At 32.9% G+C, this 23244-nt stretch overlaps 1 protein-coding gene across 2 annotated transcripts in view; it reads right to left on the bottom strand.

Annotated features, from left to right (window-relative positions):
* Nucleotides 1–23244, bottom strand: part of PKN2 (protein kinase N2) — a 116336-nt gene that overhangs the window by 48490 nt on the left and 44602 nt on the right. For both annotated transcript variants that reach the window (XM_016148511.2, XM_016148513.2), the window contains exons 3-6: nt 9224–9378; nt 1507–1624; nt 379–524; nt 81–294 (exon numbers count right to left, since the gene is read on the bottom strand). In XM_016148511.2, the coding sequence (XP_016003997.2) occupies nt 81–294; nt 379–524; nt 1507–1624; nt 9224–9378 (633 nt within the window). The remainder of the gene's footprint in view (nt 1–80; nt 295–378; nt 525–1506; nt 1625–9223; nt 9379–23244) is intronic.

Genomic DNA, 23244 nt, shown 5'->3' with positions numbered 1-23244 from the left:
TCTGTGTTTTTTATTGATTTAAATCACTACCAGATGTAGTCTCAAACACCAAAAATAATCAGAAAATATGTGCAACATACCTGTTAGTGCTGCTGGTTTGGATAGTGTACTATATTGGTTTTGTGTAGATATCATACTTTGGCGTGGACTTAGCGTTGGTGATGCAACAAGGGAAAGCTCCTCAATAATGATACTGCTTTTGGGATGATTCTTCGGAAGTTCATTTAATCTTTGTTCTAATGAATACTTTAAAAGGTCCAATTTCTGACTTGATTCATTAAATCTTGCTTGAGCCTTTAACAGAGAAAATACAATTGTTATTTAAATAACTACAATCTTTGAATAATATATTAAGTTAAAATTTTTATTTAAAATTACTTCTGAAAGTGCTTTTCTGTCTGTTACTTTTCCTGAGCCGAGTAATTTCATTACATTCTTTGCACCTTCTGCTACTGCAAACTCTATCGTAAAATGATGCCTTAATTCTTCCAACCGAAGTTCAAGAGGGCTTATGACAGGTTTTGCTAGAGGAGAAAAAAAGAGAAAATTTAATCGAACCATTTACTTGACTTTCAAATATGCAGTGATTAAAACTGATGAAAAAGAAATGAATTCTAACAACGTTAAAACAAAAGTTAGTCCGTAAGGCAATAAACACTGAGGTAATACTTATCGTATGATACTGAGAGCCTTCTTTAGATCAAAACTCAAAGGTAAAAATTTAATAAAAAAAAAACATAATACTTCCTCCTCCTCAATTTTAAACTACTGCTTCTGTTACCCAGTGATAGGCCTTTAGGGCTTGGCTGAACCTCTCATCTCTGGTAACAGGGAGGCTTGTGGAGACTTGCTGAAACCAGTCGAAACCAAGATCACTGTCTAAATGACCTCCCCCAAATCTTAAAACTTATTATAATATAACCTCTATGCTAAAGAACATACCTCTCACCGCCAATATAACCTCTATGCTAAAGAACATACCTTTCACCGCCAATATCACCTCTATGCTAAAGAACATACCTCTCACCGCCATGACTGCTGGACAATGGCCGACGACTGCTGGGCAAAATCGTGAACAACAAAAGAGGAGGGTGGAACCTTGAAACCGGAAAAAGCCTCCGCCCTTTCCCTCCTATCCCCGGAAAAGCCATGAATACTCTTCCTAGCTGTTTACCTAAACCTCCCCTTCATTTTTTCTATTCTTTTAGCCACCTCCCCACAGCTAAGGGAGAAGCTGATTTGAGAGCTGCGCTCCCGCTTCTCCTGTCTCTGGCCATAGAATAAAGCTTGCGCGGTGAATGTTCACTTCCGGTCTCGTAACTCGTGTCGCCACACGGAACTCGGGAAAAAAAAAACCAAAAAAAAAAAAAAAAACAAAAAAACCGACACCTCTTGGGGTCCTCGAAAAGTGGACTTTCGACTTTTGATAACACTAGTTTCTTACATAAAATTTATCTAGCACCACATGCCCATAATAATAATGACAGTTTATTTCTATTCCATCACCATTATCAAAAGCCAGTTCATTGGTCTGGACTGCCTGAAGAATCTGCATTCGTATCACTTCTATTTTTGTCTTGCTGTCCTGGAGTAGCTGCTGAGCTGTGCCATGCAGTTTCCGATCCTATTAAAAATAAGTTTGAAAATGTAAGCAGAGAGACAAAACATTTTCATAGCTTCTAAATAAGATAAATTGGTATCAACAGATGAAAAACAACAGTTAAAAGAACACCATGAACACTATGACATAAATACACTTTATTTTAAAAACTTATCAAGGGGATTGGGTGATTAAAGAGAAAAGCAATTCCATTCGTTAAGACAATTTGGTGAGTCTTATTACTGTTTAAAAATATCCAAAATAACATTTGTAATTTTCTTTCTTTGCTTTACACGAAATACAAAGAATTTTCCTGTACCATAGTCAATAATTCTTAGTCAGAAGCACTGTATGTGATGGATACCTCAGTGACTAAGCCTAAAGATTTTAGAAAACCTATTCCTCTTCCATTACATTAGAGTTAAATTTTCATGGAGCTTCACATATGGAGGTACATTTTAAAAACAGCTAATCATAGATACTATTTATGTTCCCTTAAATTCTGTTAAAGGAAACAGCATTTAACACTAGTGATGAAAAAGTTCCTTTGAAATTCTTGAATGTCAAAAAAGTGAGACCTTAATAAAGCTAGAGTGGAAGTTATAAGTGAATAAACTAGTCATCTCTTCTAAACTAGTCAAGACTTAATGGTCCGAAATTAAGTAAAATAATATTACACTGTTGTATCTCAGTTTAGTTTTTAGCAACAATGAATATTACTGACAGGAACTGCGGTAGGACAATAATGATTTGCCCAAAGATGTCCATGTCCCAATCCCTGGAACCTTGTAAATATGTTACCTTCTGTGGCAAAAGGGACTGAGTTAGCAGATGGAATTAAGGTTGTTAATCACCCAATCTTAAAATGCAGAAATTATCCCAGATTGTCCAGGGAGGCTCAATATAATCACAAGGGTCCCTAAACGTGGAAGAGGAAAGCAGGCGCAGAAGAGGAGGTAAGACTGATGTGAGAACTGAACCTGGCATTGTTGGCTTTGAAGCCAGAGGAAGAGGGCTATCCGCCAAGGAATGTGGCAGTCTTTAGAAGGTGGAAAGAACAAGGAAACAAATTCCGCCCTACATCCTCCAGAAGGGAACACAGCCGCTGTTAATACCTTGATTTTAGCTCAGTGAGATCCGTTTCAGATTTCTCAATTGCAAAGTTGTTAAGATAATAAATTTGTGTTGTTTTAAGCCACTAAAATTGGGGTAATTACTGCAGCCACAGAAAACTAGGATTTTTTTTTCAAAAGTTTCATATGAGACAAGTAACAGAAGTTAACGCTATCTCTTGCTTAGTTACATTGGTTGTCAAAGTCTAGTACTCTTCAATCCACAAAAAAAGGAATAATAAAAATGAAAAAAGGAATAATAAAAATGAGCATCAAGTTAGAAAGCACTTATTCACAAAACAAGCCAATTTTTGCATATTATTCAAGTATCTCTAAGGCAGTCACTATTAATTTGGAAATAAAATAGCATACACTCAACCTGTATTCTCCAGGAGACTCAAGACTAGAAACTAAGAGACTAGCATCAGATGCGCAGCATCATTTCAATAAGTCAAATATCCACACCGTACTATGACACTAAATAAAGTGCAGGGTGGAGAGAGATGTATATGGTGGGAGAAATAATATTCCAATTATATAAGGAAAAAAAGTGAGCTAAAATATGTTAAATACCAAAGTAGGTTAATATACAGTGGAGGAAAAAGCAATTAGTAAATTTATGACCGTCTAGTCAGATTTTGTTCTTTATTAAATATTTAGATTCATACTAAGGAATTAGACTCAAATGGTTTACCGAGTCTCCTAAATATTAATTTACACCATGAAGATGTGGACGTGTGCACACACACACACACACACACACACAATATTTGTTAATTATACTTTATCATTAAGAATATTATCTTGAATCTGATGTTTATAACTATTATATATGCTTTTATGAATACACTGCTCACCTTCCAAATTTAAAATGAAAATACTTTTTTCTTACTTAATTCCTCCTCCTATCCAGTATTAAGAGCATTAAACAAACTGAAGATATGAAACAACTTTTCTATTTCTTTGAGATCAGATCAGAGTAAGAGAAAAACTTAGTATTCCAAAGCTCCTAATTTAATGGGACGAATATGTTTTGCAATTAGATAGATAGACTTGGGCTCAAATCTTTATATATTGGTAAATTTGGGTTGGTTACCTATCTTCTGCAAGCTTTAGGTTCCTTGATGAAATTAGGTAAATGGGGATACCACTCTCTAAAACATAAAGCTTTTGTATGCATTAGATAAAACAAAAATTATATTGCCTAGCACATTAAAATGTTCTCTTTTAGAGCAATAAAAATCATGATTATCCTATTTTAATAGTTTAGTGTAAACTAAATATTAACTATCTAATACTATACTTTTCAACTAAGCAACTCTTATTATTTTGTCACTATGTGAAAAGATAGTAGTTTGTCATTTACTTCTTCAGATATACACCTTTCATAACTATTTCAATTCAACATGCAAGATAGAGCACTTGTACTTCATTTCAAAAGTAGATGAATTTCCCCACACAGATTTCTGGAAGATATGCACAGATGTCAAAGTATGATGAAATTGGCATTAGAAATTACCTGTCACAAGTAATTTATAGTTACTACACGTCAGTCTTATACTTCTCAGCATCCAATAAATTTTTACTGCCAGTTTTATACTTTCGAGCATTCATCTGATTTCTTATTGAGCACCTAATCTGTTCAAGGTAAGAGATAAGGCAGGCCCAAAATATATGGACTGGTTTATGTAGTAGAGAAATACTAGCTTTTATGCTAAAACTTCGGGAAAATTTTTACATACATTCGATTGAACTGAATGAAAATGCCAATGTCTGACTAATTTTGAACAGCAATTTCATATGGTTCACCTAATTACCTATTGATAATTAGCACTCTACAATGCCTGATAGTTATATTTTGAATGCACGATATTTTACAATTATAAATAAAAAGCATAAATTTTATATTTTCAAATTATATTTATTTTATAAAAAATAATTATTTTTGTTTTGCAAATCATAGTGGGATATTACAATAAAAGACGTCATACACATAGCTTTCAGAAATAAATAAACCAACATTATCTTTATTTTTCTATCACATATTTATGGCTTATTTTGCAAGTGTTAAATTTTTGTCACACCAGTGAAAATAATCAGTTTAATAATTACCTCAATTATTTAATAATTAATCAGTTACAATGCTACTCTATTAAACTTAGTTTGATTGGAGACAGATAATTATTATATGTATTAGAATGTTAACAGTAGCCAAAGGAATATGCAAAGGAAGATAGAATCAATTTTAGCTGAAGGAATCCAGAAAAGTTTTGGGAAGTACTAATATAAATAAGATTGGAATATATCAAGATTGGAAGATTGGGGAGAGGGAGGCCTGGATATTTTTCCATGAGGGAAAAGTATGAAAAGGCTAGAAAGAACCCCAAATTTTAATAAATGGCTTGGTTTGTCATCTGAATATATGAATGAAAAATCTCTCTTCAATGTCTTATCAAGCCCTCAGAGATTATTCGGAAAACCAATGGTGCTACTTAGAGCCATGAAATTTATATTCTGTTGATAATAGATGATAAAGAAACTGATTGTGTAAATTATAGTTTCAGGTAGTGGTATGTAGTGTAAGAGATAGGAGAGACAGGGATGACTACAGAAGATAGTTGTAAAGAGCTTGCTAAAGCCGTAGTATCTGAGCAGAGACTGTAATGATGGTTTTTCACAAGAAGCATGAAAGTACTCGAGAAAAGAGATATTTAGGCAGAGATACAGTGAACACAAACCCTGAGGTAAGTGTGTGTTTAGGATGTTCGAGGGATATCAAAGAAGCCAATACAGCTAGAGTGTAAGGAGAGAGAATGAAAATGTTTTAGAAGAAAAGATCATAAGTAGCCAGGGGTATATCACATGTGAACTTGCAGTCATAGTAAGGACTCTGGATTTTGTTCTAAGCAAGCTAGAAAGCCATTGGAGGATTTTGAATAGGAATGTAAATATATCTGACTTACCTTTTAAAAGGATGACTCTGGCTATAACATGTACTGAGGGTTAGTAATTTTGTCATATAGAATCCAAAAAACGGAGATTTGAAGATGATTTACTCCCAAAATGATTTAATCATCCTTGTCTGCAAATTTGCTCCCCACTGTGAATTACCTATTGTTGTGAAGGGCATCACCATTCACCAGTCTATCCACATAAGCAATCTAAGAATTATCTTTGATTCTGCCTACTTCCTCATATCTAGATACCACATATTTATTCTACTTAAATAGCTTTGATCTGTCTTCTTTGCTTTCATTGCTGTTACAAGAGGGATGAAGCATGTTTAACCTGAACTACTACAAGAACCTACTTAAACTTGCTGCCTGTAGACTTGACTCTCTCTAATTCTTCAAGTCTTAAGAAGATGGATGTGAACTTTCTAAACTTTAAATCTGATTGTGTATTTTCTCTGCTAAAAGTCTTTCAGCAGCTCTATATATCTTTTAAGATAGAATCTCAAGAGCTTAATTTTGTCCAAAGTACTTTATAATCTGATTTGTCTTTCAATTATGCTACATTCTCACTATACCTTGCTCACTTAGAGCTTTACCAGTGGGAAACAAATAAAAAGTCCTGTTGGAATCATCTAGAGCAGTGGTCTCCAACCTTTTTGGCACCAGGGACCAGTACTCCCATGGGAATTCAGTGCCTGATGATCTGAAGTGGAGCTGAGGCAGTGATGCTGGGGAGTGGCAGCAAATACAGATGAAGCTGAGCTCACCTGCCCACCACCCACCTCCTGTTGTGCAGCCCATTTCCTAACAGGCCATGATACTGGTCTGCGGTACTGGGATTGGGGAACCTTGATCTAGAAGGCTTTTTTTTCAAATAAATTGTTCCTTTCTGGAGATTCACATTTGTTCTCCCTGTATATACTGGGTTTACCCACATTGCCAGCCCTAGAAGGTAATTCTTTCAACTTCAAATCATCCTTAACATCTTAACTAAGACTTTAATGATTTCTCTGGCAGTTAAATGATTCTTCTCTACTGTGTTTCTAAAGTAATTTGTACATAGCACTATTTATATTGTAATTATTTACATGTGATACTTCCTTTTTAGATAGTAGGTCTCCTGAAAGCAGGATATGACCTGTTGAGCACCATGTATAATGCACCATTCTCTATGATATTCATACCCGTTTATAATCTAGAGACCAGCACAACAGCTATCAAACTGTCAAATCCTTAATAAAAGAAAATTAATATCCCACATAACTTCAATTTACAATCATCCTTAATCTCATAAAGATACACTATGACTCTCTGAAAGGTTTAAAGATGAGAAACAAAAACATTTAAGACCAAATATAGACAGAAATAACTAGCAGGTCTACTTCAGAAACTATAGCAGCTGTTAATATGCTCTGGACCTCCACTTAACGCCTTCTCAAATTAATAAATCTAATTAAAAATAAAAGTTATTTGAAAAATACCTTTTTAACAGTCTGCTCGTAGCCCTGTTCATTTTGGACCTGTTTTTTTGTATGTTATTTATTTGTTTCATTTTAAATAAGTCCATAACCTTGCTCAATTTGGGGTGGTGGTGGTTACAGACCACTTTGAGAATATGATGAAATCTATGGCTCTCTCATTCGTCCATCTACCAACATAAACACTCATTTTTCCTATAACTTCAAAGCGTTCATGGAACCTCTCAATCTAATCCATCAATCCTAAATTAAAAAACCTTATTTCCAGAGGGTAGAAACTGAGTCAACCAAATTTTAAAACACACAGCATAACACGGTGCATTCACAGTTCCAAGAACATAATATTTGCCTTAAAAAAAAAAAAAGTCCAAAGTAACACTTGATAAAAAAACTCCCAAATTAAAGGTCAACACTAAACTAAAAACATAGGAAAGCCAACTTTACCATTGATAATAAATGTTCAGTTAGTGAAATAATGTTATCAAGTATATCATACAAGCAATGTATCAAGTAGAAACAAATATTTCTCTGAAAATAGTTTCAAATTTTTGTAAAATACAGCATATACTCTATTTTTCATAATTAAGATTTAAACATATTGCTTGTAACATATATACATTTCTCTCTTTTCTGTATCTTTCCAAATTTTATTTGAGTGGGTAGGTATGGTGCACAGCTCCAAGCAAAGATTTCCTCCCATCCTGATTTCAAATTCTTCCAAAACTAAAACAAAATGAACTCTCAAACAACAAAAAACACCTAAACTTTCATTCTAAAATTACTTAAGAAATATCTATTAAAATATGGAAGAAAACATTGATTTACAGAGGGAAGAATCTTTGAAATAAAAGAGTAGAAAGGTGGATTTCATTAAAAAAAAAAAAACACCTTCCTAAGACTTTTTAGAAATTACATAACTACAGAACCTGAGATTACAAAGAATCTTCATGATTATCTGATTCAGTGGTTCTCAATATTTTCTCTTCTACATTATACCTCAGAACAAAAACACATTTGCATTAGTTGCTCTCCATCACACTGATATTCAATTAGAAGTTACATGCCCACATCCGATTACTCAAGAACCCAGAAGCATAGTCCAAGCAATCACTAATGCTAGAATGTCATGTTTTTTCATTTGTCCTTTCCTAAAAATCTGTATGGAGTGATGGAAACCTCATTAGAGCCTACATTTTTTAAAATAACCTTTTTATTTTCGAACAAATTTTAGATTTACAGGTTAAGTTGCAAATATGAAGAGTTCCTGTGTACCATTTACTCATACAGCCAATTTTTTTTTCTGGATTGGTTTAGGTAGAAATGAGCAATTTAAAAAATAAGTCAGACAGAGAAAGACAAATACTGTATGATTTACTCATGTGTAATCCAAAAAACAAAACACAGACACAAATAAAGCAGAAACGAACTCAAAGACACAGAGAACAAAACTGGTGACTGTCAGATGAAAAAGGTGAGGGTTTAAAAAATACAAGCTGGTAGTTACGAAATAGTGATGGGAATGTAAAGTACAGCATAGGGAACATAGTCAATAATATTGCTAACAACTATGTATGGTGCCAGGTGGGTACTAACTTATCAGAGGAACTGCTTCATAAGTATTATAAATGTTTAAGCATTATGCTGTACACCAGAAACTCACATAATATTGAATGTCAATTATAACTGAAAAAAAAAAATTTGTTTCCAACTTGTCTATACTTTCAAATTTGGAGGCTAAAATGGTCTCAGAAATCATAACACAATGTTTAAAGAGCAAAATCACAAAAATTCAAAAAAAAAAAAAAAGCGATACTAGACAGTGAAAAGGATACTTGTTTATAGTATTAGAGCTCACACAGAAGGCGAAGTGTCACCTTGTTCAACCTCAGCTGTGAACATGCACATCAGATAACTTAAAATTTCTGCCCTTCTGCACATGGTCACAAAAGACTGTGCAAGTGCCACAAGTACTGATATTGGGGTTACAGGTAAGTTTCAATGGGTAGGTGAATTCATGCTGTTCACACTGTGAATAATGAGGATTGACTATATACACTTACATTTATTTATTGTACTTACCTTTGAAGATCCGTTTGAATACATCTGTATCATGTTCTCTGCACCTTGTTTTACTTTAAGTTCTATATCCAATTGTTTTTGTAAGGCCATCAATCTATTATTGCTAGTAGAACAACGAGGGTCACTATTGGGGGTGTCAGGAGTTCTTGGGCAATCTGTAAAGCAAATAGTATGGTAAAATTTTTACTAGGACCAATTGCTGCTTAAAAGTGGAAGTTAGTATTTTCAAAAAATAAAGAATTATAGCATTTGAGATGAGCTTGAAGTCACCTAAATGGAATTTCCTTATGCTTAAAGATAATAAAGAATTCGAGCCAAGAAAATATTTAAGAAGCGTTCTAGGACCATCTGCCAGAGATACTGTAGAAGTGATTACATTGAGTCTGAAGCTCAATTAGATCACAGCCCAAAGTCCTTCCAGCACTATTATTTTTAAATTTGAAAAAATCAATTTGACCAGTCTATTTAACAATTAAACTAAATTCCCTACTCATTACCTGACTGGTTAGAGAACAAAGTATGTTCAAACATACAAATTGTACTAAAGTAATTCTTTGTGAATAGAACTAAGGATACTTCAAATATAATGATAGCATTAATTAGTAATAACCTAAACATACACATAAAAGCCTTCACATTTTGTTTTCTACTATGAGGATGTGCAATCACAATGGAAAATGTTTCGAGGATATTGATATTGATGGTAGGAGGTTGTGTAGGGAAATAAAAAATTCAAGTTCATGGCTTCTCATAAAGCATACTTCTATTTTAAAACAAATACCAAAACTTCAAATAGAACCCTCAATCCATTATTGTTGAAACACTTCTAATAATTCTACCATGTAACTATAATTCTTCATATTGAAGTTCACTATTTTGTGTTTTATCTCTACAAGGTCTCTTGCTTATAAAAAAAATCTGAAGATGGGGAGTACCAGACCTGGTTTAGTTATAAGTAACTTGGCAATCACTGGAAAACTGACTTAACTGTAAGTTACTTAAGCTCTGTGCTTTAAGGACCCTTTTTCTCCTCTGAAATAAAAGATGATGTGACTAACCGACTTTGATGAGTATGTTTCATATATGGTTTTATACTCCTTTTAAAAATTCAGTAGTTCGAAAACATTTAAACATAATTTGTTAATTAACTCACAAAAATACAGATGCTATGCTAGACACTGATATAAAATAATGCTATTTGATCATTAGTATTATATACTACTATATTACTGATCTAACTGCTTTATGAACTCATTAATCCTCACAAGCATTACATCCATATCACATAAAAGAAAACTAGGGCACAGAGAGCTTAAGAAATTTGTCCAAGGTCAAACAGCTAGTAAGTCAGTTCTGTTCCAAAGAATACCTTAATAACTGTTTTGCTATGTTGCCTTTTAACCATTTAAAAGCCTTGTAAACAATTATACTAGACCATATGTACATGGGCACACTTACATATCTAACAGTGAAATTAGACACATACAAATATATGTATGCATATTAATCCTTAAAATAACTTTTTGAGGCAGATATTATCCACGTTTTACACATGAAGAAATAGAGTCACAGTTATTAGCTGGGATTCATCAGGAAAGGTTTTTATTGTAACTGAATTCCCAAATTACAAATAAGTTGCTCTAAAAGTTGATTTTATAAGTGACATATTCTTATAGAAAACCGATATAAAAGGTAGATACGATTTTAGATCAGGCTCACAAAAGAACTACTTAATATCTGCTGTGGAGAGAATGTTTGTGTCTCCTCAAAATTCATATGTTGAAGCCATAATGTGATAGTATTTGGAGGTGAGGCCTTTGGGAAGTAATTAGGTCATGAGGGTGGTCTCTCTGTCATAGGAGGATACAGCAAGATGATGCTATTTACAAGCCAGGAAGAGGGCCTTCACCAGAACTTTGACTATGCTAGCACCCTGATCTCAGAGTTCCCAGCCTTTGAGAAATAAAGTTCTGTTGTTTAAGCCACCTAGTCTATGGTATTTTGTTAAAATAGCTGGAACGAAGACATACATCTCACACACACACACACACACACACACACACACACACACACGCAGATTTTTTATATATATTACTACAGAGGTTAAGAGTGCCTAAGTTTGAATCTCAATTTTAGTACAGAGATTCAGTACAAACCATGTAACATAGGGTAAGTTACTTAACAACGCTGTGCCTCATTTTCCTGGTCTGTTATACAGTGAAGATAGCATTTACCTAGAATTATTGTGAGTAAATAAGTTATGTGAAAGAGCTTAGAAGAGGGCATGGTACATAGTAAATATTCAATAAACATCAATTAGGAATAGTCACTATAAGAAGTGTAAGTATATCTCTGTTGAGTCCATAAATTAACAGCCCAGTATAGCAATGACTGAACAGTAAAGTTTATTCAGATCTGTGAACTGCTAGGTTTCTTCCTTTATATTTACATAAATGATATAAGACTCCTGTAAGAAACCTAAACCATATAAAATCTGGTATATAATTTATAATAAGCACATTTAAAAAAAAGAACTGGAATATATTTAGAGTAGAAGGCCCTCAGTTGAGAAGAGTGTGGAAACGTGTTGTTTGCAAAATAGTTGATAGTTTATCCTAGGATTAGAAAGGGAAATGATTCTTGTCTAAACATTTGTCTATGAAAGAGAAAATGTCCACTTATTGTTTCTCTATAGAGCAGAGAATTCAAACCAATGGGTAAATGAAGTGAGGGCAAAAATTTTATCACAGGATAAAGAGGAATTCCTTATATTTTGAGTTATCTAACAATGAAATGATATACCTTAAAATTAATAAAATACCTTATATCTGGAAACATTTACATAGAAGCTAGACTATAATCTATTATAAAGATGCTGTGTAAGAAATTCTTGCACATTAAAGCAGATTTACTAAGATATTAAATATATATTGAGTCTAACAGTCAGTGAATTTGTAATAAAATTAGAATATCTAACACTATTTTTTATAGAAAAGTATGTCCTCGGTTTTAATAAGGATGACAAGGACATAACAATGGGTGGTAATGGCTCTTAAGGTCAGAATGCCGTGGTTAAAATCCTATAATTGCTACTCATTGGTGTGGTCTTAATCCTATACTTACTTTACATCTCCATGTTGCAGTTTCCTCGGCCACAAATTGGAGGTTATTTGAAGGTAAAGACCGCATAGTGCTTAGGCCAGTGCTTAGGGCTCAATAAAATTACCAGTCAGGGATGAGTTAAGTAGGCGGTATTTCTGTTCATTTAATCTTCAAAGGAACTCACAAAGGTTTGTACTATAACCTTATTTTACAAATAATAAAATCCCCTGAAACTCAGAGAGGTTAAGTAATTGGCAAAAGTCTCAAAAGTCTGTGCACCAAGGCAGAAACTGAACCTTAGATCTATTTTGTTTTTTATAAAGCTCACTTTCTACTCATTTAGAAATTAGAGAACCACTTTGCTGTCTTCCTCAGATTTCACCTATTTTTCCCTTAACCCTGCTGCTTCTCTCCAGTTTTATTTCTTTTAGGTTATGGTAAGTTATAGCACTAAAAGTCATATGGTTGCCAGCATATTTGTTATAACACTTTTCTTTATAATGAAACATTTCAAATCGTACTTTGACATTTTAAAAAGCTATACCTTGTGATTAAGACTCATGACAAATATCCATTTGCTGCATCTATTGCTGAAATTACTAGTTTTTTTATTCATACTTTTAACTTTCTAAACATTATCATACGATTCTAAAATGTGTTATATAAATTCAATAAGCCTTTAATACAATGTTTACATACTAGATCTAAGAGGCCCCAAATAAAGTCTCACCTTCATAGCAAGGGATTGAAGGCCTAATGCTGACTAGCTCTAAGCTAACTTTCCATTATTGTTTTTCTGTCAAAGTCTATGTTCAGTTAAAAAAAAAAACTCTAGATCTCTCTAAACTCTATCTCTCTCTCTGAAAAGTGCAATGCACGTACTTTCCTCCATACTATATTATTAACTTAGCTTAGGCATTACTTTATTCAGGAATCTCTAATCATCTCCCAATCTGATCAGGTGCTCTTTCCAATACATTTTCAAAGTATAGTTTCCTTCCTCCATTGAAATATGTGTAATGTAGCATTATAATGATATATTTTCATGTCAATTTTCCCTGAGACTATATGCATCTTGAGTGCTGAAACTTATTCATAACTATTTTAATGGATGAGTTTAATAGATAACAGAAAAACAGCACATTAGTAGTAAAAAAAAGTAAGTTTAAAAAGGTTGGGGCGGGGGGGACAGAAAATGAGAGGTTAAGAGGCACAGAGGACCAAAAGAAAACTTTACATACTATCATGTTTCAGAAGAAAAAAGAGAAAAATGATGATTAAAAGACAGTATGTGATGAGATGACTAGAAAATTTTCCAACTTATGCAAGATACCAATCCCTAGATTCAAGATATCCAATCAACTCCAAGCAGAAATATACAAAGTTTCCAACTTAACAATGGTTTGACTGTAGTTTTTTAGCTTTCTGATGGTACAAAAGTAATATGTACCCAGCAGAAAATGTACTTTGAATTTTGATCTTTTCCTGGGCTAGCGATATGCAATACAATATTCTCTCATGATGCTGGAAAGCAGTGGCCAAGACACAGCTCCCAGTCAGCTATGTGATCATGAGGGTAAACGACTGACACACTACAGTGAATTCACTGTGTTAGATGATTTTGCTCAACTGTAGGCTAATGTAAGTGTTCTGAGCATGTTTAAGAAAGGCAAGGCTAGGCTTTGATGTTTGGTAGGTTAGGTGTATTAAATACATTTTGACTTAGGATCTTTCCAATTTAATGATGGGTTTATCAGGATATAACCCTATTGTAAATCTAGAAGCATCTGTACAAAGGGAAAGAAAATCTACACCTGGACACATCATGGTAAAACTTCAAAAAAATCAAAGAGAAAATCAAGAGCAGTCAGAGAAAGGGTGCCTTCAAAGGAGCTACTGTTAGAATGACAGCAGACTTTTCAAAAACAGGAAAGCTAGAAGAAGGTAGAATAATAGTTTCTCTATATAAAAGATATAAATATCAAGCTTAGATTATACTGTAAACTCAGTGAAAATACCTTTCAAGAATGAGGACAAAATAATAACGCTATCAGACAAAGATGGAAAGAATGTTACAAACATAAACTCTTAAAAAGATATCTTAAGGGAAATATTTTAGGAAGAACAAAAGTGATACAAACCGGTACATCAAAGGAGAAGAAATGAAGAACAAAGCAAATGGTTTATACATGAGTGACTTTAAATGACCACTATATAAATCAATAAAAAATTCATATAAATGTTTTTAAAAAATAGAATTAAGGCAACGACAATATGTAAGTCAGGATATGGGTAAATGGAAGAATTCTGAGACCTCAAAAACATATGGAAGTGGGTAAAAATAGTGATTAACACTACTGTTCTTCATAAATATGCATGTAGATTAACCAAAGTTCCAAAATAATTGACTGATGTTTAAAAATGCTATAATGACAAGGGGAGAAAAAGAAACATTGAAAGGACAAAATAATATATTAAATAAACCCATATATATTAGTAATTATTTAAACTTAATGGACTAAATGATACAGGTAAAAGACAATCATTAGATTGGGTAAAATAAAAAAAAATCAAATCCAACTTTATATGTTATTTATAAGAGATATATACAAAACATATTAATTAGAAAAGCTGAAAGTAAAAGAATGAAAAATAAGATATTTCATGCAATCAGTAACCCCAACTCTCAAACTATATTAATAATTACATAATAAAACAGATGAAAGATATTTTGAGGCATAAAGATTATTGGCAATAAAAATTTATTTCACCATGAAAAAAGGTTCAATTTACCAGAAAGATTATATCAATTTTTAATTTGTAGACAGCCAATTAACATGACCACAAAATAAAACAAAAATTGGCAGAATTAAAAAGAAAATAACAGCTCTACATTCCACTAAATATCAAGTCAATGTTTTTAATAATTAATAGAATAAGCAGACAAAAATTAAATTATTAACCTATAAACAAAAAATAAACCCAACAAGTGAGGAATATATATTATTTTGACACACATACAGAACATATAAAAACTTGATTGTATATGGCTATAAAGTCTCAGGAAATTTCAAGGGACCACAGTATAATTAATCAAGAACTCAGTAAAGGATCACTAGAAAATCCTCGTTTGTTTAATAAATAAGAAACACGCTTTTAAGTAATGCATATGGCAATGAAGACATAATAGAAATGAGAAAACATTTTGAACTGAATAACTAAAATTTTAGGTGATGTCAACATAAGAGCAGCATAAAGCATTTCACCTTCTCATCCCCCTTTTTAAATAATGAATTAGACATAAATCCATGAACAAAAGTGCTTTTGTAGAATTTGAAGTATCCAGTGCCACACATAGGTCAGGGGACCTGGGAGGGGTCTTACATACCTTAGTATCTGGAATTGGCAGACAGACCTCAAAAACTTAGGATGGATCGAAGACATAAAAATAAGACCTGATACCATAAAATTCATCGAAGAAAATGTAGGAAAGCAGCCCTCAACATTGGTCTTAGCAATGATTTTTTTGGATATGACACTAAAAGCACAAGCAATAAAAGCAAAAATAACCTCAATCTACATTAAAATAGAAGTCTTCTTCACAGCAAAACAAAACAAAACAAAGAAATTAAAAAGCGACATACAGAATGGAAAAAAATTAGGAAATTATCTATCTGATAAGGGATTAATATCTAAAATATATAAAGAACTCCAACTCGATAACAAACAATATGATTTAAAAAATGGGCAGAGGAACTAAATATTTTTCCAAAGACACTCGAATGGCCAGTAAGTACATGAAAAGTGCTAACATCGCTACTCATCAGTAAAATGCAAATCAAAACCACAATGGGATGTCACTCTACAATTGTTAGAATGGTTATTATCAAGAAGAGATAACAAGTGTTATTGAGGCTGTAGAGATAAGAGAATCCTGTGTACTGTTCATGGGAATGTAAACTGGTGCAGCCATTGTGAAAAAGAGTATGGAGGTTCCTCAAAAAATTAAAAGTAGCACTACTATATGACCCATTTCTGAGTACGTATCTATTATCTAAGGGAGATGAAAACAGGATATCAAAGAGATAGATGCACTCTCATGTTTATTGTGGCATTACTCACAACAGCTAAGATATGTAGATAACTTGTGTCCCTCGACAGATAAATGAAGATGTGGCACACACAACAGAATATTATTTAGCAATGAAAAAGAAATATGCCATTTACAACAACTTGAGTGTTGATGACATTATGCTATGTGAGATAAGTCAGACAGAGAAAGACAAATACTGTATGATATCCCTTATACATGGAATCTAAAAAAGCCAAGACCTTGTAAAAGCAGAAGCTGAGGGTAGGGGAATTATATGTGTATATATATATATGCTGTTTAAGGGTGCAGTCTTGGAACTAGTAGGTAAATAAGTCCTGAAGTGCTAATGCAAAGCATTGTGATTATAAACTTCAAAGCTGCTAAGAGACAAGATCTTAATTGTTTCCACCACAAAAAAATAATAATTATGTGACAAGATAGAGGTGTTTGCTAATGCTACAGTAATAATCATACTACAATATACAAATGTATCGAACCAACATGTTGTACCTTAAATTTACACAATGTTCTATACATCAATTATATTTTCAATAAAAATAAATTTAAAAATTTTTACATATCAAAACTTTTGTGATGCAGCTAAAGCAATACTTACAGGGTCATTGTAAAACTTAAAAGAATATATTAGAAAAGAATAAATTTAAAGTGCTAAGTATCTATCTCAGTTAAAAAAGAATAGCCAAATAATTCTAAAGAGAATGGGAGAAAGGAAGTAATAAAGATTAGGGTACAGATTAACAAAATAGAAATACACAAAAGAAAGGATCAGTAGAGCCAAATTACTTTTTTTTTTTTTTGTGGAGGCAGACTAGTATTATAACAAGAAAAGTGGTCAAGGAAGGAAAACGAAGAACATACCAACAGTAGTAATGAAAGAGGGAATGTTACTATAGATATATCCTGACTTTAAATGAATAGATATTATAAATTGTCAATAAATTTGAAAATTATGTAAAATGGAGATCATAAAAAACTATAATTTCACCAAAATAACTAAAGAAAAAAATAACAATTACTAATAAAATTCAAAGTCCAACAAGACACCTCAAATAAATTACACAGAGTCATAGAAGGATGTAGACAATATTTGTAATCTTTAAGTACTTGATACTGTAGGTTGACTAATTTAAAACCCCATGCTCAACATCATTCTCTCTTGCTTAAAAGAAGAGGCAGTTTAAAGGGGAAAACAAAACAAAAAACGAGATTTCTCAGTCTCACTTGCACTTGGGAGCTAGGGAAAAGATGGTGGATGTGTAGCTTTGTGCTTCTGAGAATGTTTTTGCTTTTCTTATAAAAAGAGATTGGTAGGTTCTCATCATTCAGATGGAGTAAAACTTAGATTTTAATAAGAGCCCAAGAAAAAGCCTGGGGACTCACAAAGCGGGCAATCAGAACAAGAAAAACCTGAATAAAGACAGGAACCTCAAAAGATTCCATCCATAATGGCTGAAATATTTGTTGACTTGCCTTTGGCCTGAGATGACTGGGGTGAAGAGAAAAAGATAACCTTTAAAAAATTCCTACTGCTCTCACATGTTTGAGGCAGGAAATCATACTATTTACGTGGCTTCACAAAACTTAAGTTTAAATTTTATTTTAATTGGCCTCAGGCTGGTAATGCTTCCAGGCACCTTAGAGAAACAAATGCAAATCCTTTTGCAAGAAGCCACCTTAAATCCAGACCTAAAAGAATTCCCACAAGGAAAGTTCCAGTGAAAATGTGCACACAAGTAGAAATCACAAAGCTCAGGTTAAAAAAAAAAAAAAAAAAAAAAAAAACCACTATGAGAAAAAACCTATAGAGTAGTGTGGCAAAGATTTTACTCATTGTCATTATCTTACACAGAATGTGAAAAAGTGTATTTAACATGTAAAACTAAAAACCAAGAGTATCAAAAAGAATGACTAGGATGACTATCAAAAACAAAACAGAACTTCTAGTATTAAAAAATATATATTAGAAACAATATACATGATCAAGAGCAAACTAGACACCAGTAAAGAGAGTCTTAGAGAAATAAAGATAGACTTGAAGAGATCATGATGCATCTAATTGAAGTTCCAAGATGAAAGAGTAGAGGGAATACAGAAGGTGCAATACCCAAAGATATAGGGGCTAAGAATTTCCCATAGTCAATGAAATACACAAATCTCAGATTCAGGAAACCCAACAAATCCTAAGCAGATCAAATGAAAGGAAATCTATACAATTATACTCAAAGAGCAGAAGACTACAAAGAATATTTTAAAAGAAGCTTGTGAGAAAAGGCAGATTACCTACATGGCTTCAACCACTGAATGCCTCAACAGCAGTGGAAATCAGAAGACTATGAAATAAGTTTCCAAGTGTTGAGAGAAAATAAATGTCAACCTAGAATTGCATATCAGAGAAATATCCTTCTACAGTATACGCCATCAGGAAGAAAAAGAAACAAAATGATTCTAGAAGGAAGGTCTCCAAAGTATGATGAAATGGTGAACAAAGAAACTGATAAATGTGGGTAAATCAATGACGACTGTTTATATAAAATAATAACATTGGATCTAATTTGTGGAATTGAAGATAAAATAATAGAAGTAGACTACAGACAGCAATGGCATTAAATCAAATGTAGTTAAGTAGATTGGAAGTAAAGCACTCTAAGTTTCTTGTATGGTGTGGAGAGTCTAGCTAACAACAGAAACCACACTGGATTTTGAACAGAGGGAATTTAATACATAAAACTGGTTATATGATATATATCCAGGTATTGTGCAAAAGATTGGGAACAAAATAGTGACAAAATTATTCTTCCAAAGAGTTGAGAGTTAGGTATTCGTATACATATACATTTTTCAACCTGCATGTTTTTCTTTTTCTTTTTTTTTAGGCAAGGCAATCCTTGGTTGACCTCACAGATTGCAAGGACTTTGTCAGTTTACAATCCCTTATTTCTTATTTTTTTACTTCTACAGCACTTGGTCTTAGGTGGTCTCCCATCCAAGTACTAACCAGGCCTGACCCTGCTTAGCTTCCAAGATCAGACAGGATTTGGCTTGTTTAGGGTGGCATGGCTGTAGACAACCTGTATGTTTCTATATATGGGTATGTGTATCTATATATTCAAGAGTATATGTGTATATATGAACATTTAAAAATATACTGCAATGGTGAATTTTCAATATACCACATATCTACCAATAATATACCAATATACCTATATATCTACCAACTACATTTTGTTAGCTGTACACATGTACAGACACACACACACGTACACAGAGATAAAAAAAAAAGGATACAACAAACATATATGGTAGAAGGAAAAATGGGAAAATTAGACTAGGAAGAAGCAGAAGTTGAAGTAATTGGCAGAGGCCAGATTATGTGGAGGGCATCTCCGTTGTGCTACAAATTTGTACTGTATTCTGTAGGAAATGAAGAGCCAGTGAAAGCTTAAAGCAAGACAACAGAATCAAATCTGAACACTAGGTTAAAACACTGGAAGCAGTGGTTAGGCAGGATTAGAAAAATACTGGACTTGGAGGCTTTGGCAGTAAAATGGAGAAGAGATGTAGATTTAAGACCTATGTCAAAGGTAGACTCTATATGGTTTGGTGACTTGACATACAGACTTAAATCGGAAAGTGAAAGTAAAAAAAAAAAAAAAAGGAAGGCATCTATAATAAAAGTCAGGTTTTAGTTATAGATTACTAGGGTTATGCCATTAATAAGACAGAAAACAAAGGACAAGATTTAGAAATAGTATTCTAGGAAAGAAGAGCTCAATTTTAAATGTGATGAGAGGCAAAGTCAGTTGGACATTCAGGTAATATCGATAAGGTTATAAATGATCAGATGAAGCCCAGAAAACACATCTTGGCTTGAGACACCACTTTGAAAATACTAGAAAATATGTACCATTAAAATCTCCCTTAGTTGAGATTTTCCAAGGCATAGATGATGAGTAAAAACTGAATTTGTTAGCAGTCTCCCCAACAACATGTAGAGTAACAGATACGCTGTTTCTAGTGCTTTTGGTATTTTCTCTAAAACTACAACTAAGTAGTTGGCTTTCGAGATGAATTAGTTCTAAGATACAGGGGCACTCCAGGTCCTTAGAGGGCTCCTTATTATTTAAGGTCCAGTCTTAAACTGGTTCCTTGATTTTCTTAGGGGTTAGTAATGTAGTTCTAACCTGGAGGTCTTTACTTCCCAGCCATAGAAAAGCTTCCTCAGACTTTACTTACAACCAAACAGGGGTTTCATGTTCAGAATTAAAAGAGTTTAGATGCCACATACTTAATATTACCTCAGGCTTAAAAACCTTTCCACCTCCACCCCATACAAAACATCCGAGGAAGGGCATATATAGTCTGTCCTCCTTGTTTTACAAATGAGAAAAATAAGGCCAGAAGGGGTTGCAAGTGGTAAACAACCACACAACTAGGTCATAGTCCAGTTGGGATGAGAGCTCAGATTAGAAAACCTTTGGTCTTTATTTTATAGCCTGCTGACTATCAATGCTCAATATTCACTAAGTGGTATTTAAACAGCCAGATAGCCTGCTTCTGTTTTAACGGTATTTATTGCTCTGGGGCGAGGGTGGGGGGAATATAGTTGAAATAAACCTAGCAAAACATAAATTAATAATAGTAGTAGTAGTATGCTGAAGCTTATCTATCTCCTTCACAACTTTCATCTGTCTCTTAGTTACTATTCACCGGTCAACATTTTGGTTTCCACTTGGTACTTATAAATTGATATTTTAAAATAAACTTGTCCATAATCCTGCCATGCGTTACAGTTATATTAACTGTTTATATTTCTTCCCAAATTTTAAACAGATATGCTTACTGTTTATCTGGAACCTGCTTAGATTATAATGAATGCTCATTTATTAATGGATGCTTAATCAGTTATTTTATGAATGCAGATGACCTTTGCCAGATGTCACCAACTAAAGTAATTTTGCTGAAATATTTTATTGCAGTTACAACCTCTGGTCTCGCTTTTTAAATATTTTACAAAAAAAGCTTAGATAAAATTGTGGGCTGTAACATTTTTTGTTTAAAGTAAAATAAGCAACCTAGGCATTAAAAATTTCAGAACTGCATATATCTATTATATTACATATTAATGTTTGAAAATCACATATTTTCATCCATCTCCTGGTAGAGACGACTTCTTCATTCTCTACATAACTTTGTATCTAGGGCATGCATAGTTCTTTTGTAAATTCTCCTGAAGATTATGCTACTTCACTTTTCTTTTTCCTCCTTCTGAGTTACAATAATGTATATACAATATACACTATACGTCTGTTAAACTTGTTGGAAATATATATATTAACAATACCCAGTGCTGGAGGGGCTAAGAAAAACTAGAACTCTCATATTGCTGGTGACAATAAAAAAATGATACAGCCACTCTGGAAAACATTTTGTCAGGTGCTTATAATGCTAAACATACTCCAAATATTACTTAGCAATCACATCTTAAGTATTTACCAAAGTGAACTAAAATATGTTCACACAAAAATCTACTTATGGGTAGTTATAGCAGTTCTACTGAAAATTGCCAAAATCTGGAAATAACTCTAATGTTCTTGGTAAATGGATAAACAAACTGTGGTACATCTGTACAATGTACTGCTACACTGCAATAAAGAATGAATTACTGATAAATGCAAAATCCCGGATAATTATCAAAGAGCAACATGCTGAATAAGAAAGACCGTCACAAAAGGTTATATACTTTATGATCTATTTATATGATATTCTTGAAAAGCAAACTACGGTGACAGAGAACAGACCAGTGGTCGACAGGGGATATGAAGTAGGGGAGAATGTGACTACAAAGAGATAGCCTCATTGCCTCATTGTTGTAGTGATCAGAGAGGAACCATACATACATTTAAATTCATGGAATGGTATCCCCCAAGATAATAAATTTTACTATGTATTAACTTTTTAAAAAAAGTATATCATCAAAGAATTCAAGTACTACAATCTATGGATTATTTAATCTCATAATTTTAAAGATAAGGAAACAAATCCAAGGGTGTTAAAAGTGACTTGCTAATTAATGATCACAGTTCATTAATGATAATCCTTTCCTTAGGAGTTTACGACTTAATACAAAATATATTTACCCCAAAACTAAAAATTCAATCAGAAATAAAGAATACGTAGAAATTACATAATAAATTAGGTCACAAATGCCATACTTATATTTTAATAAATACAAAATTCAACTATAATTTCTATGCCACATTTAGGTGGATAGACCAACAATAAAAAATTAAATTAAATTTTTCTGTTTATTAGGAAAGTGTTCACAAACTGTACTTTGGTCTTTAAGAAAGAAAATTCCCTCGATATAGTTGTATCTTCAGAATTTAGAAGAATTTCCAAGGTTAATGCCAAAAAATCCTAATACTATTAGTTCTATACTAAATTAATATTTCCATTCTGGGTATTCTAGACATTAAGGAAAATATTTACTACTTCAATAGGTAAATATCAATCTAAGTTTGGAGGGGTCTGAGAAGATGAAATGGGAAGAAGTAACAAGAAAAAGAAATAAGGTGAAAACAGAGGGGCTTGTACTATACAAATTATTAGTGTATATTTATCAAATATGAGATATATTCTTATCCTCTTCTTTAGGGATACGCAAGAATCCAAAAGTCAAGAAAGTGGTCCTTTCCCAAACATTTCCTTTTGGAGTCTCAGATGCCAATTAAGGCTTAGGTTAGCATTCCACTTTATAGAGATCCAACAATCTTTTTCATAAGATACACTCATCTTCATCTGATAA

Source organism: Rousettus aegyptiacus, unplaced genomic scaffold (genome assembly GCF_014176215.1).
Source record: "Rousettus aegyptiacus isolate mRouAeg1 unplaced genomic scaffold, mRouAeg1.p scaffold_m13_p_1, whole genome shotgun sequence".
Lineage (NCBI taxonomy): Eukaryota > Metazoa > Chordata > Mammalia > Chiroptera > Pteropodidae > Rousettus > Rousettus aegyptiacus.
Note: the sequence above shows the minus strand (reverse complement) of the source record. Positions and strands in the feature narration are given on the sequence as shown.